This window comes from Eleutherodactylus coqui, chromosome 7 (assembly GCF_035609145.1).
Source record: "Eleutherodactylus coqui strain aEleCoq1 chromosome 7, aEleCoq1.hap1, whole genome shotgun sequence".
NCBI classification, from domain to species: Eukaryota; Metazoa; Chordata; class Amphibia; order Anura; family Eleutherodactylidae; genus Eleutherodactylus; species Eleutherodactylus coqui.
In genome coordinates this window covers 155,825,115-155,844,204 of record NC_089843.1, presented here as the reverse complement: position 1 = coordinate 155,844,204, position 19,090 = coordinate 155,825,115, and the positions used below count along the sequence as shown (strand labels likewise).

General features: G+C 40.8%; 1 protein-coding gene across 17 annotated transcripts in view; it reads right to left on the bottom strand.

Moving 5' to 3' along the window:
• Positions 1-19,090, bottom strand: part of ANK2 (ankyrin 2) — a 491,615-nt gene that overhangs the window by 29,287 nt on the left and 443,238 nt on the right. For 16 of the 17 annotated variants that reach the window (XM_066573863.1, XM_066573861.1, XM_066573864.1 and 13 more), the window contains 3 exons: positions 7,770-7,844; positions 3,182-3,313; positions 168-314 (listed from right to left, as the gene is read on the bottom strand). In XM_066573863.1, the coding sequence (XP_066429960.1) occupies positions 168-314; positions 3,182-3,313; positions 7,770-7,844 (354 nt within the window). Of the gene's footprint in view, positions 1-167; positions 315-3,181; positions 3,314-7,769; positions 7,845-12,653; positions 17,889-19,090 lie in introns of all 17 variants that reach the window. The other variant, XM_066573871.1, reaches the window with a different exon arrangement.

Genomic DNA, 19,090 nt, shown 5'->3' with positions numbered 1-19,090 from the left:
TGAGTGATTACTTGGGCAATTATCAGCCTCTGAAAAAGTACCCTTAGGTCATACAGGCATCTATTGGCATGGCTTTAGGTCTCCTTACAACTCAGTAGTAGTGTACATGGTGGTATCCATTTCAATCTCTTCGACAGTTCCTCCATTGCTGCATTAGAACTTATTACCTTCACTGTGATCCAGTGTTATTGTCTGTTCTATATCAGCATATGTGCGATTGGCATGGCGTAGCATGGGCTCTTTCATATAGGATTCCATTAGATGGACAATATCCATTCGGTTGATCTTGGTGAGGCACTGGTTTAAACTGGAATCTAAATAAAAAAGAACAATAATGTAATATATAATATGTTGAGTTATTTTATGAGCACATACATGTGTATCCAAGATGGGCCATTGGTTAGATGAAGCCCTGTGCAGAAATTATTTAGCCCCCCCCCCCCCATACATACACACCTCCTGCACAACAGTGAAGAAAAAACTAGAGGGAATCTATCACCATCTTTTTACTAAGTGACGGACACGCTGACTATTGCGATATGCCACCAGTATGTATATGCACGGGAGTTTGGGAGAAGCTTTCATTTTATCAATAGCAGCCACGTATAAAAGACTAGTCTTCAATATTCATGAGTGCTGCTTAGCCCAGCCTACACACCGGGCTAGCCACATCTACTCCACCCTCTGTCCACTGATTGCCCACTGTCTCCTTATGCAAGGTAGTACAAAGACAGCTATCAATCAGTGGCTGGAGGATGAGATGTGTGTGGCTAACCAGACCTCAGGAATATCGAGGACTAGTCCGCTATGTGTGTGCTGCTACTACTAGCAAAATGCAGGTTGCTCACAAACTACTGCATAGATGCATACAAACATATCACTCCAATCCACATGCCTTTCACTATCATATATTACCCTCAGAGAGGGCAATGCACTAAAGTGTGCTAAAAATAAAAAATCAGCAATTTTTAAAAACGTTTTTCTATTTTCTATCATTTTTATATACTGCTCCCATACAGAACAATAAATCTCATCTTAGGTATTATCACGTCCCCCCCCCCCCCCCACATCCACACAGTATTATCTAATTTTCCAAAAATTATCTTTCTTCCCAGTATTCTCTCTCTTCACCCAGTATTACCCCCCCCCCCCCCCCCAGGTATCATCTTCCTGATCCCTCCAGCATCATTTCTCCCTTCCCATCAGTATCATTTGACTCCCCCAGTATTCTCTCTCCCCCCCAGCATTATTTGTCTCTAACGTACTACAATGAATCCCATTCAGTATTATGTCTGTCCCCAATATCTTCTGTACTTTCCCTGCAGTATCATCTTACTACCCCCAGTGTCATTTCTCCACCATAATCATCATGTCCCTAGATCTATAGTATCATTGCTACTATGATCTCTATCCCCCAGTATTACCTTCTCCCTCCCCCCCCCCCCCACATTATTATCTCTTGGACCTTCAGTATTATAACTCTCCTCCTCTGTATTATCTCTTTGCCACCAGAGTACGGATCTCTCTCCCTAATATGTATCTATTTCCCCTCCACCGTTACATTTCACCCCTAGAATATAATCCTCCCACAGTACTATTTCCCCTCCCACTGTACAATGTCCCCCCCCCCCCCAATGTATTATTTATATGCCCCCCTCCCAGAGTATATACTCCCTAAAGAAGCCAGCGGGTCTCACAGCTATTGTGTAACATGTGGCAGGAGCCTCTCTGGTTACATAGCGCAGGAGATGTGAGAGCCATGTGGAAGAGCTGCTGATAACTATTGCTGCCTGTGGAGAGGAGAGGGAGCCAACAGCGGAAGTTGCAACCATCACGTACCTGAAATGTTAATCAATATCAATAAAACATTGCAAATTAACGTACAGAGTGGCTGCAACTTCACAAATGTAACACATTAAGTTGTCCATGCTCTGTACTGCTTTCTTATTAAACTTTTTTTCAATCTCTTTCTTCAATCCCTAGATGTTATAGAAACTTTATACTATGTTTTGTTCACTTTGTGGTGATACTCCTCATTGGAACTGCCCCCCCCCCCGCCCTTCCCTTCTTCACCAGAGAGTTGCTTCACAAATCGCCATATATTGAATGGCCACTTTAGTACAAACACCCAGCTAGTAGGGTGTCAGACCTTCTTTGGCCTTCACAGGCACAGATATTAGTTGTAGCACAGGTGTTGTAACCATTCTGCAGAAATCTTGCTCACACCATTACAAACACTTAAACCAGCCTGAACTGTTAAGACCTCACAGGAAGGGCTCATCAATTAATGCGGTTTGCACCAAATTCAGACCTTCCCATCAGCACGGTGCAACAGAAATCTAGATTCAACTGAGCAGGCAATATTTGTCCACTACTCAGTCATGTCATTTTTGTGCTCTTTTGCCCACTGGAGTCTTGCCTTGGCACTGAAACTGGTCATCTGCTATTATAGGCCATCTATACTAAGGAACAACAAGTTGTGCATTCGGACATGTTATTGGAGCACCAGTGTTGTAATGGGCTGCAATTTTCTTAAAGGGGTTATACAAAACGTGGTTGGAGCGGAAGCGCTGCTCTGACCCCTGTGTAGCGGCCGCCGCTCAAAATTGCAAGTGGAGCTCTCATTGAAATCAATGAGAGTTGCGCTTGCAATTATGAGCGCCGGCCGCTACACAGGTGTGGGAGCAGTGCTTCCGCTCCAACTCCGGTGCATCGCAGCAATCGCTTCCAGGATAATCCCTTTAAGGGTGCCTACCCACTAGCGTTTTTTTTCCCTGCGAAATTCGCAGCATTTTTTTCTCTGCAGAGGTCTATGGGACTTGTAATGTTAAAATCGCGATTGCGCAAAATCGCGATTTTAACATTACAAGTCCCATAGACCCCTGCAGAGAAAAAAATGCTGCGAATTTCGCAGGGGAAAAAAACGCTAGTGGGTAGGCACCCTCACTGTGCACTCCTGTTCGTAAGAATGATTCTTGACATCCTCCTCTGACCATTTATTGTCAAAGAATTTATGTCTGCTGTTTCACATTGAAATTGATCAACTGAAAATGTGCTCATTTCACTTTATTCTGCCTAATTTCAATATAGGGAAGCTCCAATGATGAAAGTGGCCATTCAGTGTAGGCCACAATCTTGTACTTCAGGTGTGCAGCAACATCACTATGTCCTCATGGTTTACCTGTTGCATGTTTTCCATCTCTGTCTAGCCAATATTTCAGCAATGCATGGCTCTGATCCTGTAAGGAATTTGGATTTTCAACTCGTATTTGGTGAATTTGTTCTTCTGTGAAGTCCAGCTCTCTAGCTAGTTCTGAGCATAAAAGAGAACACATACTGTTAGCGTTTTGCAAATAAGAAACAATGTAGCCATAACAATATTACGCCATCTAGTGGCCGATGATGATAGTTTTATTTAGCAAGAATACATACAATCAAGAATATAAAGCCACTTCCACAAGGGTGATTTTCTCACACAATTTTGTAGTGATGGGACAGCGCTATAAGCCGCATGTATGTGAAGCCTATGCTTTCCTATGGGTTCTTCCATACGAGCGATGTTTTGTAGCCTGCTACATTGTGAGAATACAAAATTGCGGCATTCTCTATACAGCCACAGTTTGAATTTTTTTTGAAGCCCATGTTTCCCTATGTAGCTTCCTTGTTTATTGCATCTCATAGGATGAACTTGCAATTTTCGTGCAATGCAATTTTTTTTAACATTAGAAATTCTTATTAACGTTCTCACAAAAAAAAAAAAAATTGCTCGATTTTATCGCGGCGAAGCAGCGATGCAATGCTACATTTTTCCCAAGAAAAAACCATCACTGACACTGCAGAATCGTGTGTACATAGCAGTGATTGTGTAGCAGCGATATCACTGTTGTCCGTGTAGAAGCAGCTTAGAGCCGAAGAACAGTAACATATCTGGATTTGTTCTCTCATGCTGGAGCAAATCCGAAACACTACAAAACTAAAACCTATACAAATGTTATAGAACACTTATAACTAGCTTTACCGGGTGTATACACTAACTAGAAAATAGTGTGCAAAACACTCACTGAAATGTAGAGTGGGCAATAGGAGATTTTGGATAGGGGACTGAAATGCAATACTTGGGAGCTGAAAGGTTGATAGGCTCTTCATTACGAGAATCAGATCCTAAAAGGTGTAGCATGAGCTTCTGGAGTCTTGCACACATACTGAAATAGTCTGCAGGACACTGCAGAACATTCCACTGTCAAAATCCACACCAAAATCCGCCGCAGGTCTAAATACGGCTTTTGATGTGGAACTGCCAGCAGAATTCTGCATCAAAATCTGCACGTTAGGCATGCGGAACTTGGTGTGGATTGTTTTGTACAGTGGAATATTCTGCAGCATCCAGAGGAATATCGCGGTATGTGTGAAAGAGCCCCTAAAAAGGGTTTTCCCAAAATAACATTTATCACCTATCCACAAGTAAAGCATGTGCACTGCTGCTACATCCAAAGTCTACGGGACTGACGGAAACACTCGAGCACTGTGCTGAGCGGTGTCCTTTAGTCTCATGGACTTTAAATGTAGCAGCAGCTCGCATGCTCAAATCAACCCCCCCCCCCCTCTTTCACTGAGGAGTTCTGTTACTAGACCCGTGTCTTATAATAATTTTTGCCCCAAAATAGGCACTAGGTCTTATTTTGGGGGGGTGCTCTTATTATATTTACTTAGCAGGCTCGGTGCAGGTCCTTCCTGCTACTCTCCACAGCTCTGACACGCTTCCCCGCAGTCCTCGGTTTATAAAGCGCTGCATTGATTGGTTCCTCCACCGCTGCTCAGCCAATCAACAGACATCGCGTTGTAGAGGCAGGATTTATGAATTGGCCATGGCCAATCACGGCCATTGTATTGGTTCATCTAGCACTGCATTCATTGGCTAAGCAGCGGTCGAAGAACCAATCACAGCCATTGCATTGGTTCATCTAGCACTGCATTCATTGGCTGAGCAGCGATCGAAGAACCAATCACAGCCATCACTTCTTGGAGGTGGGATTTATGAATCCCGTAACCAGGAAGTGATGTTGTATGAGCGGCAGAGGAATGCGGGAACTGCACTGAACTTCTAGACAGTAGCGGGAGGGACCTCGACCGATCCTGCTAGGTAAAGTATTCTTTTGTGTTTTTAAATGTAGTGTAACTAGGGCTTACTTTCAGGGTAGGGCTTATATTTCAAGCCTCCATGCAAATTACTTTAGCGCTTATTTTTGGGGAAACAGGAAATGTAAGAAACAAGATCATAAGTGACATTTAATGTTCTTTATGATAGTGGACTCAATGGGAAAAATTCACTAAGCCCGGCATTACAAACGCTGGACTTAGTACAATTTTCCTCAATGCGACTCTTCATGCATAGAGTGCATCCCCAGTACCTCTATGCATCTATACAGAATTGTACGCCCTGTCTGGTCTGACGTACATTTCTGGTATAATTTACGTCATTTCCTGGTGTAACATACATAAATCTGTAGGTCTGGAGCGGTAACGCCCCTCTTGACAAGCCTTGCCCACTTTTCAAAAGTGTTATAGGGTCGGCGCAGAAAGAAGAAAAGACACAAATTTTTACGCAAATACCAGCTTTTGCAACTTTTGTGCACCAGAAACTGTTGTAAACCGTTTCATAGATGTACCCCTTTATTCTTTCAATTATACACCTCAGCTGCGGTATAACCCCTGCTCCATATCCATCACGGATTGGTTCTCCAGCTTAGTATGGCATTACTCTACATTTTACGAAAATGATGAATTTTCACATTCATGTACTTTGCATCAAATGTATTTATCTGAGCCATTTAATATGCCAGCAATACATTTTGAGGAACAAATTTAGTATTTATGTAGTTGATTTAGTTTCAAATGTTGCATGACAAAATAACTAAACGCGTCTGGCTAAATGAACAGGTATAGCACCCATCAGCAGTATTAAAAGGGTTAAAGGCCCATTTACTCCTGCGGATGATTGCTCAAAGATCGCTCAAATAACAGTTTGAGTGACAGCTTTGAGCGATCATTTTGCATAAACTATTAAGTAGCTACTCAGCAATTAAATGTGCAAATGAAGCCTTTAGCTGAAAGCAGTTAATAGCCAGAGCGCTCTTATCTGCTTTCAGTTTCTTTGTTCTCTGTGGGGAAACAATGCTATCAGCACTCCCCGTAGAGAACTGCTGATAAGCCAAATGCATAAGAAGAAGGGGCAGCATCAAAGGTGTATAAAAAAAATAAAAAGTTCTTTATTGGTAGCAGTAGTAACAGTGACTCCCAAAGTGGTCATGGTAGGGATAGTGACCCCCATAGTGGTCACAGCAGTGATAGGGACTCCCATAGTGGTCACAGTAGTAATAATAACCCTAATAGCGACCCCAATGGTAATAGAGACCCCCATAGCAGTCCCAGGGATGCTGCCCAGCCAGAGGCCTATAGAAACCCCCCAATATTGGCCTCTGGTCAGGAAGCATCCCTACAAGCTTCACACTCACCCCAACCCTGCAGCCCCGGCTGAGCAGTGGCAGCCGCTGTGGAGACTGTGACCGCTGACCTCTCACCTTGGATCTTTTATTTTTAAAATGGACTGGATAGCAAAATAGCTTTCAGACAAATGGCAACCAGAGTTTCCAGGTTTTAAACAGATCCAGTAGACGGATCATTTGATAGAATGGACAATTTCAGTTTGTTTCCCTTTACTTCAGTTTATATCTGTTTTTATTGGATCCATTTTACATTCTTTTGTCTTTCTAACCTTCTGCTCATTTCAACACGGAACCTGATGGAAACCAGATCACAATGCATATCGGCCGTGAAAACAGCCGGACGATATGCGCTCATGTGAACGAAGCCTAAGGCCTTAGTCACACGGGCGTTTTTTGTGCAATTTGCAGATCGCATGATGGATGCGCATCCGCAAATCGCGTGACCGGGGCCAAAAAAAAAAAAACGCCCGAAAAATCTGCTCCTAGCCGCGTTTCATTAGAAACGGGACGGAGCTGTCCAGCGCATTGAATTCATGAATGGGTGTGAGTGAGACCTGCCTCTGATTGGCTCAGCGCTGAGCCAATCAGGGACAGGTCTGACTCATACCCCCTTCACACCCATTGCAGGCCGACCGCGCTGAACTCCGTCTGCCGGGACAAGGTGAGTATATATATTTTTTTTATTTTTACACATTTCTGGATGAATTGCAGGGAAGGGCTTATATATTTAAGCCCTTCCCGACAATTCATCCCGCGATCGCCGGCAGCCCATTGCTTTCAATGGAGCCGGCTGTATTGCCGGCTCCATTGAATTTAATGGGCAAACATCGTTCTTCTCTGCCACAGCTGTTACAGCTGTGTCAGAGGAGAATGATTTGGGGTCAGTGATGCTGCCGCGGGCCCCATTGAGCACATATAGAGAAGAGAACAGGAATCGCAGATCGCAGATAGGTGCGATCTGCGATTTCTGTTCTATAATTTATCGGACGAGCGCATAAAAAGCGCTCATGTGTCCGATACCATTGCAAAGCAATGGTTTTATAAAATCGCCGGACGGATGCGCATGCGCAAATCGCGCGAAAAAACGCCTGTCTGACTAAGGCCTAAAACTGTAAATGAAATCTGTTTCTGGTTAAAGATGTTACCATGACTGTACGGAACGATATGTAAATGTGGGCGGTTCTCCTTTCCGCTGCCCCATTACTGACACATGTGCATGCACTCTTACAGGAAGACACAATATAGAAGGGGAAGTTTAAACTTTACCGGTCCAGCTAAAGCCCAGATGATCAGCAATATAGGCAAGCCTTTGCTCCGTCCTCTCTTGGTCCTCCTCGAAGCCTGAAGAATATAAATCAAAACAATGCAACATTTTACTAAATTGTAATTGGTATCTTAAAGGGAAAGTTACTAATGATAAGTTATCAATTATCTTGACTCAGTAATATAGTTATGAGATGCAATACTCGTCTCCGCTTTTATAGTGTGTGCTTTCTCGAAGAGAAATAGAGAATAAGAGTATAACAGACCATCATTTCTACCACTGCGCTAACGCAAAAGAAAGAAAACTTGTAGATCAGTGTGAGGTCTGCAAAGACTGATGTTCCTTATATAGTAGGCTAATTATGGGCCAGATGTTCCGTACAGTCAAAAGGGATGTCAATATATCAGCTCCTCTGCATGTCAAGCCGACATTATGGGTTCATCTACAGTGACACTTTCACCTATGCCAGACATGAACATGAGAGAAACATGTAAAAACACATGGATTCTAAGCATACGTTTACATTTTTAAAATCGTATGTGCGAAATACGTTTTGATACACTTTGATCTGTTTTGACTTGTTCTTAACATGAACTCCAAACATTTATTTTTCAGTTAAAAACATATACGGTATGTTTTTCAACACTTTCCTTTAAGGCATAAAAAACATATATGGTAAGCATATGGAAACGTACAGCCATATGTTTTCCAGTGATTGCAATGTTAAAAAAAAAATATATATATATACACAATTCCATACATTTTTTTTTGTGAGACAGAAAATGTAGTAGGCTGTGCTTTTCAATCCCACAAAAAAGGTGCAAAGAATCGTATGCACCATTTTGAACTCGGACATATTGAAATTCCGTTCAGGTTTTTCAAATGGTAAGGGGGGGGGGTCATGTAATATATTAATTTTGACTGGAAAGCACACAGAAACTCATTGGAAGTGTCGGTTTTGTCTAATCTTTACTTGTTTAGAAGTTAAGCAAGGGCAAATTTGGTAAATTGTGTCTGACATCCATGACCTTTTTTCATTGATGGATCACTTAATGGTGATTAGTACCTCCAGATGTTACTGGGTACCATATTCCCCATCTGTGCTCAATGAGAACAGTGACTTCCCACGTTACTTTCATAAAATGGTGCACCTCTGCACATTGCTATGGCCGGACGCAGAAGACTGGATGTGCAATTCCCTGGACACTGGACTGGGTGTAGAGGTCTGGTAGGATGGCCAGCAAGGTCACCAGACTTAACGACTTTGGACTTCAATTTTTTGGGGCCATTTAACATCCCATGTGTATGCGGAAAAGATACGCAATATGGTTCACAGCGAATACTACAGAGCTGTGAAAAAATATGACCTACAGTTCTTCAGCGTGTTCATAAAGACTGAACTAAATGCTTAACCATGAGCATTCAGCAGAATGGTGGACACATCAAAAACTTCATGTATAGCACTTTAGGAAACTTTGCCCTTGCTTAACTACTAAACAAGTAAAGATAGTGAAAAACTGACATTTCCAGTGTATTTCTGAGTAAAGCCTAGCAAAGACTAATATATCACATGACTCCCTTCCCATTTGAAAAACCTGAGCTGAATTCAATATGGCTCAGTTAAAAATGAGCGTCAGAAAAGTCTCCTCCACCAAAAATGCAGCCTCCCTCCCAATTAATACTTTCATACATTAAAAGTCAATTTTCTCATTATTACACCAGTTAAACAGGTGTGTCCAGACTTTTGCCTCACTCTCTATTTACTAAAACAGAGGAAGACTAAAAGGTCCTCTTCAAGACAGATTTAGACACAGTTTTGTGTAGCGTTTGAGATTTGTAAAAAAAATGCTATGAATTTGATGAATTTTCACAAGTATTTCTGAGTAGCATTTTTTCAGGAATTTTTTTCTTACAGAGAAGTCTATGTGAATAGGTCTGAGGAAAAGCAACCGTTGGGAACTCTGCCTTTAATAAGAGGAACTCCATGGACCCAAAAAACAGGCAAAGCAAACCATAACAATAAAATGAGTTGTGATGGGATTCATAGCATCAAACTGACTTACAGCCAATATACGGCTGCAACCAAAAAAAAAAAACACGCAAAATTCACTAGGAATTTCCTTAAAACGCTGTGTGAAACCAACCCTAAAGGGAATGTGCCATCAGAAAATAACCTACTCTGTTAAGTTTTTATGTTAAACATATTTTAAAAGAATTTTCTGTGATTTTTGTTTATTTTCATTGTCACGATCTCCACTTCATACTTGTTTTATTGATGAATAAAACACAGAAAATAAGGATCTATAAACTTGCTGTTCTCCCTCTGACCGTTATCCTAATAATAGTCTGCCACTTTTCTGTTCTGTAGAGAAAACTTTTCAGCAGCCATCTCATTTTCATCACAGGCAGGATTACAATGAAAGGTAAAAACCTATATACAGATAACAGAGGGGATGGTCACAGCTTATCTACTGTCTCTGTCTACTGTCTCTGTAAATGAATATGCCTGCTTTGTAGTGTGTCTTTGTGACAGACCATCATTAAGAGTCTCTACATGGGACAAGTGTCCCAACAAAATATTGGTCCTTTTTTCACACAGGTGATGATCACTAATAGAGATGAGCGAACGTACTCGGTTCAGGTGTTTTTGCACTCGAGCACCGCTTTTTCCGAGTAACTGACTACTCGGACGAAAAGATTAGGGGGGCGCCGGGGGGGGCGGCGTGGTGGAGCAGGGGGTAGCAGTGGGGAACAGGGGGGAGCTCTCTCTCTCTCTGGCCGCCCCCACTCCCCTCTGCAACCCCCCGCTCACCCCCGGCACCACCCGAATCTTTTCGTCCGAGTAGTCAGTTACTCACTCATCTCTAATCACTAACTAAATGAAGATAGAGTGTTCTGGAAATCCCTTCTGCCAATTGCCTCCATTCAGAGTAAACAAGCAAAACTGCTTGTTTACACGGGCCAATAATTTGGTTTTTAGACGAGCTAAAAACCAAGCAACTCCAACAAGTAAGAGATTCTTGCTCACTTGCCTTGTTGGATCCGGTGTTTATATGGGACAACAGTGGTCCATAATTGCTCTTTTGAAAGCCACACTAGCTAAGATGATATAGTGCAGATTCTAAGGTCTAGTCCAATGCCATGAATGGAAACACTGCAATAGCCCTAATGAAGACCTATTTGATTGCTCACTAGCAGCCAATATGGAAACCATCACAGCAAGCACATGACTAGTAACTCAGTTTACCTAATTCCTGAATATCAATTCTTTTTATGTGCAAATCTGTTTGGTTACTGTTTTCTTATTTCTGCATAAAGGCCCATTTACATGCAAAGATGATCGCTCAAAATTCGTTCAAAAGACAGGAGATTGACAGTTTTAGCAATCGTTTTGCATAAGCTGCTAATGGGCACTAATGCCCATTAGCAGTTTATTACCTTCATTTGCATGTAAATGAGCCTCCAGGACCTGTATGCAGAGAACAGCAGGTGGTTTGTTCTCTGTATACACCTCCTTTGTTCTTCCTCAGGGCTGCAAGCTGAATACAATGTAATCAGCGCTCCCGTGGAGAACAAAGCATGTGGTCCCTGCTGTCATCTCTCCAGCCGAACAATGAATTTTATGCTCAGCTAAAAATCATTGCTCAGCTAAAAAGTAAACAATGAAGCATTTATACGCAATGGTAATCGCTCAGAAGACATCGTTTGAGCAATAATCGTTGCGTGTAAATGGGCCTTAACATAGCTGACCTCAGGAAAGTTCTGCCACACTTTTAGGAGAAGGCACATATGCAGTGATGTGCTCTGCAGTGGGCATCGGTTTTAGTGACACCACACGCATTCACTTAATCCAGGATGTGCAGCTCGCATGCCGTCTGTGGAAGGCAAAATGTCTCCAGTTTGAGTCTAGAGATGTCAACGATCAGTCAAGGTGTGGGGTTTGGCCAGAATGCGAGAACCTGGACCAGTCTAGGGAGCGGACCGGCAATGTTCGTGACGCCAAAAAAAAAAGCAATTTCAGCATTAGGATGCCCGTCAGAATAAAAGAGGTTTCTATTCATATCATATCCTATGGTTAGGATTAATTTACATGATAAAATTCTGGTCAGATAATGTAACTTTGCAAATAATTTCAATCAAAAATGTTGTTTTGGGGTTCGGGCTCCTATGCATCTCCATGGGATCTGATTATAAAGTCTGTGTATTCTGATCCGGTAGCCATATTTCCATTCATCTGTATCTATATTCTTGCTATCCTACCCAATTTGACTGCAGGATAAGAACACAGAGCTTGTTTGTAATCTGGTGCTATAGAAACATATAGATCTACATAGGAACATAGAAACTATTTGCAAAGTTTCTTTAGATCTTTGCTACAATGTAACAGTAAAAAGAAGTTGGTTGCGGACACAGCCTTCATGTATGTTGCTCCAGGAAATCATTCTTGATAATGATCTACCTTTTTTTGCAGATACAGTAATTACACTTGCTGTGATTCAAAATGTCAGTTTCTATGAGTTCATAGATAACCATTGCCTATGTAGTGGATGCACCGACAGCGATCCTTAGGACTACTTTTTTTTTTTAGTCAAAAGAAACAAGAAGTTGAGGTTTATTATAAAAACGGTCAATCTTTGAAAACCTTCACACTGAACTAGATGGCTCTTCAAAAGATCCGTCACTATTATTGTCTTATGAGGCCTTCACAATGTCCAATCTTGAGATTTGTTTCACAAACATAAATGACTTCTTACAACATAACAAAAACAGACATGACATGCACAAACAAAAACAATCACAACTAAAAATGTTCACGAATCACAGAAGTGAATTCAAAATCTATGACATGCATAACAGAGGGAAATCCCACTTTCTTTGGCAAATACCTTGTGCACCGTCATGGCTATGGTCATCTGGAATACGTTCAATTTGAGTTTCAACTGACTCATCCCATATAGGTCTGGTATCAAAGATGTCTTCTGGAACAGACTGTTGGCTTTCGGGTATTGGAAGATTTTCAATTACTGAAATATCAAAGGCACTGCTCTCATCATCAGATACTGGTTCTTGCTCCTTTTCGGCCTGGGTAAGTCTGTCCACTAATTTTGAAGCCTCATCGCTAATTTCTTCGAAGAAATCGATTGAATTCTTGTACATTTCGAAGAAACTGTCCTGCTCTGTTGCTGCTGATGATGCTTGGGCAGATGACAAAGTCTTTGCTTTCACTGGAAGTTTGGATGACTTTTGTTTAGTTATCTCAACACTTTCTCCCTCAACACCCTGCCTAGATCTTACAGGAACTTCACAATGGGATTCTGTGCAGCTTCTTGTTTTTGCGGTTTTTATTGTTTTGTGATCTGTTGCGCTGGCATCAGACTCAGATTTACTTCTACTATCTTGTTTGACGGGTAATCTGCTGCTAGAGTCAGAGGTTTTCACATCCGTAAATGTGAAGGATTGTTCTGTTTTGGATAAAGTTGATTTAACAGGGATCTTGGACTTTGGCTTTTGATCCTCCATAAGTGTAAGGCCATCATTTGCTAACCTGATTTCAGTATTAGTGAATGTAGGGCTTTGTGAACTTTCTTCAGATGCTGAAGAAATAGACCTTATAGGAATTTTAGACTTTGATACAAAAGAGGAAGTACTTTCCACATCTGCTGTGGGGATTTCAATTACAGACTTCTGTTCTTCTGGTGAAGAATCTGGGGATTCAGAAGCCTCTACCTTTGTATGGGTAGGAAAATCTATTTGCATATCTACCATAGAGTGATCAGGGGATGGTGACCAGGAATCAAGGGAACTATCATAGCCTTCCTGAGGTTTAGATTCTTTTGGGGACTTCTCCTCTGCAGATGTTGACTCTGAATCCTTTTTAGATGTTTTTGAGGAAGCAGATATACCCATTTTAATGGGGATTCTTGACTTTTGTTCTGCTTTCGAAGATTCTGTTTCCAGATCATCAACATCTGTTTCAGATTCGACAATTGACTGGTTATCAAACAGAGATTCGTTGCAATCTTGTAATTCGCTTTCTGTTACATCAGTTTCTACTGCAGAAAAGGGATCTGATAAACTTTCAGGATTTGGTGACTCTTCTCCGCTTTCTTCTTTGATGTCCTCTGGCATACTTTCTGCACACTGCTGTCCTATTTGGAAGAAGTGAAAGCTTTCGTCTGCATAGTTTCTTTTGGTCATATCTATAGCTCCGCTACGGGTCATCTCAAAAAGTTTTCCTTCCTGAAACATAAAGGGATTTTGTTCGCTGGATGGCGTGCCCTCTTCAGTGGGTGTACGTGCTGGAGTGGTATCAGGTGTAGTTCCTTGTGACCGTTTATCTACCATCAAACCAAATATTTTTTGCTCTTCTTCTTTAACACGTGCTTCAAAAGCTTCATCATCTTCTCTAATGGAGCTCCATGAGTCTGGTTCAAATTCAGATTTAGTTATAATAATGTGTTCACTTGGTTGTTCTGCATTTTCATCTATTAAGGCATCTCTTTTAAAACAGTCCTCATCTGTTAAGGAACATTTTGGTGCATCTTTCACCTGCTGAAAGTTTTCGGCCATGTTTTGGTCATAGGAAGGATCTTGAGAAGAATCATGACTGGTAAAAAAATGTTCGACTGGGACATTTTCATAGGGACTTGTGATTTCAGGCACAGGAACGCTACTTTCAAGTTTGATGTCATTTTGTGATTGTGTAGATGATTGACAGAAATCCCTCTGACTCACTAATGATGGTGAAACAAATGATTTACTTGCACAGTTATCATCAACGGGAGATATAGCACTTTGTATTGGATATGTTACATTGTCATAGTCTGATGTGTGTTCCAAACCCTGAGTCACATAGTGTTCCTGGTTAATGTGTTCACTGGCTGAAGCTATAGGATCTCTTTTTAGTTTGGATCTTTCTTCAAAATCAGAAGCACTTTCATGTCTATCTTTAACTTCAGAAATTGAGCTGCTACTATCTGTAATACTTTGTGATATTGGCCTGCTTGTAGTCATTGTTTCATTTACAACTGTTCTCGAAGACTCTATACAGATCTCTTTAGTTTCAGCCTGAGTTGTCAAAACTTTATCTTCAGAACAGGTGGGGATTTTACAATGTTCCCCTTCTTCTATCTTTTGGATGCTATCATCATGTGACTGGATCTCCTCTGTCTTGAATGAGTCCTGTGCAGGCTTAATAGGTTGAAAAGCGGTGTCCTCAGGGCTTGAATTAGAATCTAAGCTCGGTGGTAGTGGAGATGGAGGTTGAACTCTTATTACAGGGTCCAGCAACAGACCAGAGTCTGCTCCTTTCTTCAACTGTGTTAATTCTGGTTCACTTTCTGAAGAAGAACTACTTTTTCTGCTCTCGACAGACTTAACTACAATCTGAACATCTTCATCCTGCACTAATTTAATACCATTCTCTTCTATGTCGTCATCATTCGAAATTTTTGAGTCACTAGCTGATGTATATTCTTCTTGCTTGAATTCTTTTTTATATTCTCTTTTCTGCTTTGCTTCTTGCTCAAGTTCATCAAACATTTTTATTTTTGTTACCATTTTGAACATTTCTTCTTCAGGTGTGAATCTTTTCTTTGGCTCATTTTCAGAATCTTCTTCTGCTTCTTCAGAAACCTCTGGAATCATACCTGGTTTTGGAAGGGTAGAGAATGCCTGCAAGTCTTGCATTTTGGGTGTAACTTCGTAACTTATCTCCTCAGAACTGGGAGTATCTGGAGAAAGTGGACTTTTGCCAGAGCTTTCCATGAGTGATGTCTGTTCTAGGCTATCATCCTCAGCACTTCCATCTGGATCTCTGAGAACTCTAGAACGAAGAGCCAACTCTGATGCCAGGTCTGATTTGAGACTCGCGTGAAGGGCTGCACCTATGAAGATACTAGACTTAATTTTTTGCTCTACTGGGCTACTCTCAAGTGAGTCACGGCATGGTGATTCTCTTGTGGGACTTGGTTCTAATGAATCAGGGGTTTTACGTGAAGAGTTGTCTTCTAACACTGGGCTGGCTTCTAATGAATCCTGATGACTAATTGCTACTGATTCGTCTGCTATGGGGCTACTGACATCATCATCTTGGATATGTTTGCTGGGCAGAATTAATTCTAGTCCCTGAGGGCTTTTCAGAGTTACATGTTGTTCACCTTTCACTTTACATTCCAAAGGAGATTCTTCAGTATCAATAGATTTTTCATCCCCGTGAACATCAGGTATGTGTGTGGTGACATTGCTGTTTTCTTCAACCAATTTTTTATCCTTCCTTGCACTTTTAATAGCAGACTTCACATCATGTTTGTTCTTTTTTTCTGTGCTAGGTTCATCACCAATCTCTTCAGATTTCTTTGGTGAAAATGAAAGGCTGTCGGGGCTTGTTCCTGGGGTCTCTGCTAGACCTTCATGCTTGAAGCTGTCTTCTGAGCTCATGTGAGGTGTTCCATCCAATATGCTGCCACTTGGAGAATCTGCAATCCCTTCATGCTTAAGACTATCTGAGCTATCATCATATGTATCACCCTGTAAATGCGAAGCTGGTAGAAAGCCATCTGTTCCATATTCAGAAGGAAATGACACATTAAATGGACTTATGAGTACCTGATCTAAATTTAACTGAGCACCTTCAGTTTCTTCGAGATGCTTAAATTGTAAATAATTATCATTATCCTCCAGCTCTTCTTTAATAACAGCTGAAAAGTCTGTGGATGTTTTTCTGTCAGGGCTAATTTGTGGATCACCATCTTGGTCACTAATGCTAACTCTTAATCTAACATTTGAACTTTCACTAGAGATTTCATGATCAGTGACAGAGTGGACAGGTTCGTCTGTTGTATCGATTCGAGTCACTACCTCTTTAATATCAATAGGGGGCAATATAGAACTATCTTTGTCTCCTTTCTGATTATCAGTGATTGACTTTAACTTAACACGGCCTTTTGGGGATTTCTGGTCACTTTTACTAGAAGTTAAACTTTTTTTAACTGATTTATCTGTTCGTTTAATACTATCTGAACGGGGAATTGTACTGCCTGCTGATTTACCTTCTACAGAAATTTGCTTTTGTACCGTTTTGTATTCAAAGAGTCCCGATCTCTCCTTAGATGGATCATGTCCTGACTGAAATGCTTTCATTAATTCGCGAACAGACATAGTTTCTTCTAACTTTTCCTTTTTAGAAGAGGGTGAAACAGGTGGCTGCACTGCAGTCACAGCACTTTTTTGCTTGGCAGGCTCAGAAACAGTCTCCTTATATTGTGTTTTGCTTGATATGCCTGAAAGTCCCTTTTGCTCATCTTCAACTCGTTTCTGTAGAGCTTTTACTTTGTCTTTTATTGATCCGATTGGTGTTTCTTCAATGACTGGTGAAACTTCTTTTGCAATTGGAGCAGGTGCTGTAGAAAGGCCAATTTCATCATCTAGTGACTCTTCTGAACTAAAGTTTGTTATTCCTAATGACTCATTTATATTATGAAGTTCTTCCTCCAGCTTCCTTTCCTTAAGTTTCCTGCGGACAGGTTTTTTGATCTCCAGTGGAAGTTTACGCTGCTCTGTTTTCTGTGTTCCAATTCCACTAGAAGCCGAAGAATCACCTGAGTAAGACTTTAGGTCATCTGTAAGATAATTCACCATATCATGTATGTCTGCTTTTACTTTGGGTTTCTCCCCTCGGTCTATTCTTACTTCTATGCATGATGTTTCAGCATCCTGTTGAAGGGCATTTAATTTGGCTTCCTCAATTTCATCATCCCCTACAACAACCCATTCCTCATCTTTTTTACATGATCTGGAAGAGTGAGCTTCTTCATGCAACAACTCTTCTCTATTGTAGGTTCCGGTTCTGAGAATTTTATTTACTTTTTCCAAATCTTCTTTTACCTTTTCGACGATTTCAAAAGGTTCTCCAGGATCCTCTTCCGTTCTTTCAAGGTCTTTATTTTTAAGAGAACATGGCTTTTGAGGGGCATCGTTAGTTAAAATTGCACTCATTTTTATCAAATCTTGCTTCATTTCACATACTTCAGAGAGCAAATCTGGACTTGCTAATACTGGCTCATCATTGACTAGATGGCTTTTCAGGATGGAAGTTTCTGTGGATTCCGTTTCTTCATCATCTTTGAGGTGAATGAGAAATATTAACATAAAATGGCAATAAATAAATAGTGACCAAATAATGTAATCATGAAGGAAATCATCACAGCTCTTGCTGAGGTGGGGTGTGAATGCAATGGACTGATGTGGTTGGTGGATCCAAACGGCCTTGAACATCATGCTAAAGGAAAAAAAAGGCAACTGGGAAGGAAAATGGGCAGGAAATAACTTGCTTAGAATGCACGCTACACCACATTCACACGTACAACAACAGGACAACAACACAAATTTTGAGACAAAAACAGCAAATGAATAAATAAACAACAAGTAAAAAAAAACAAAAATCACAGTGAATTTGAACAAAGGCATCTCAAGATTGTTTTGATGCTATACAACCAATAGAAAATAAAAATAGAAAGAAGAGCTATAACTGTTGATGGTCGATTGCCTCAAAGAGAAAGCCAGTGGTACTGAGCTGCCAGAAAAACAGGTTAAAGGAACTGGTACAGAATGTCATATTGAATATGATATCATCACATAGAAAGAGATTAATATATTAGTGTGCCAGTGTCTATGAGTCTACTGTTGTGTAACTCCTGCTGCCAGAGAGGTCTGCAGTAATAGCTAGAATTCATAGTTTGACGTTTTCCACATACCTGAAATTTAGATGTTGCAACATGAATGACTGTAATCTATTGGCCTATTAAAGAGTTTTGCTATTCTGCCATCTAAACTGATCAAGTTCACTCAGCATCATATTTCTTTCTGCTATATCCCCAAACAAGAAACAAAAAAGACCTTGACAACCTTCTTCATGAAGGATCTAAGAGACAAGAATCCTTGTTTCTCTGATTGGTTTCTACAGGAAACTAAGGGCAAAGAAAGAAAATAATCAAAGTGAAGAGTAGGGTAGGGTAGGGGTCATTATGGCATTCCTTGCATCTCTTGAAAAAGCAGTTAGAAGAAGAATAAGCGGCTAAGTGGACTGTGATGCTTTTAAACTGATCTTCCGTTCCTCATTGAGAGACGTTCTATCTACAATGTAACTTTTCTGGTTAATGAAAATGCAAAACAAATTCCATACAGTTATTCTTGTGTCTCCAGATGTCTACATGTGATCCTATCTATTGTGTATGTCAGGCATATGTTATAAATTGTCCCTTTAGATTTACTGAATTTTAGAAATCCTCTCTTGCAGCAGAAGAGCTTGTAAAAGAAAAAAAAT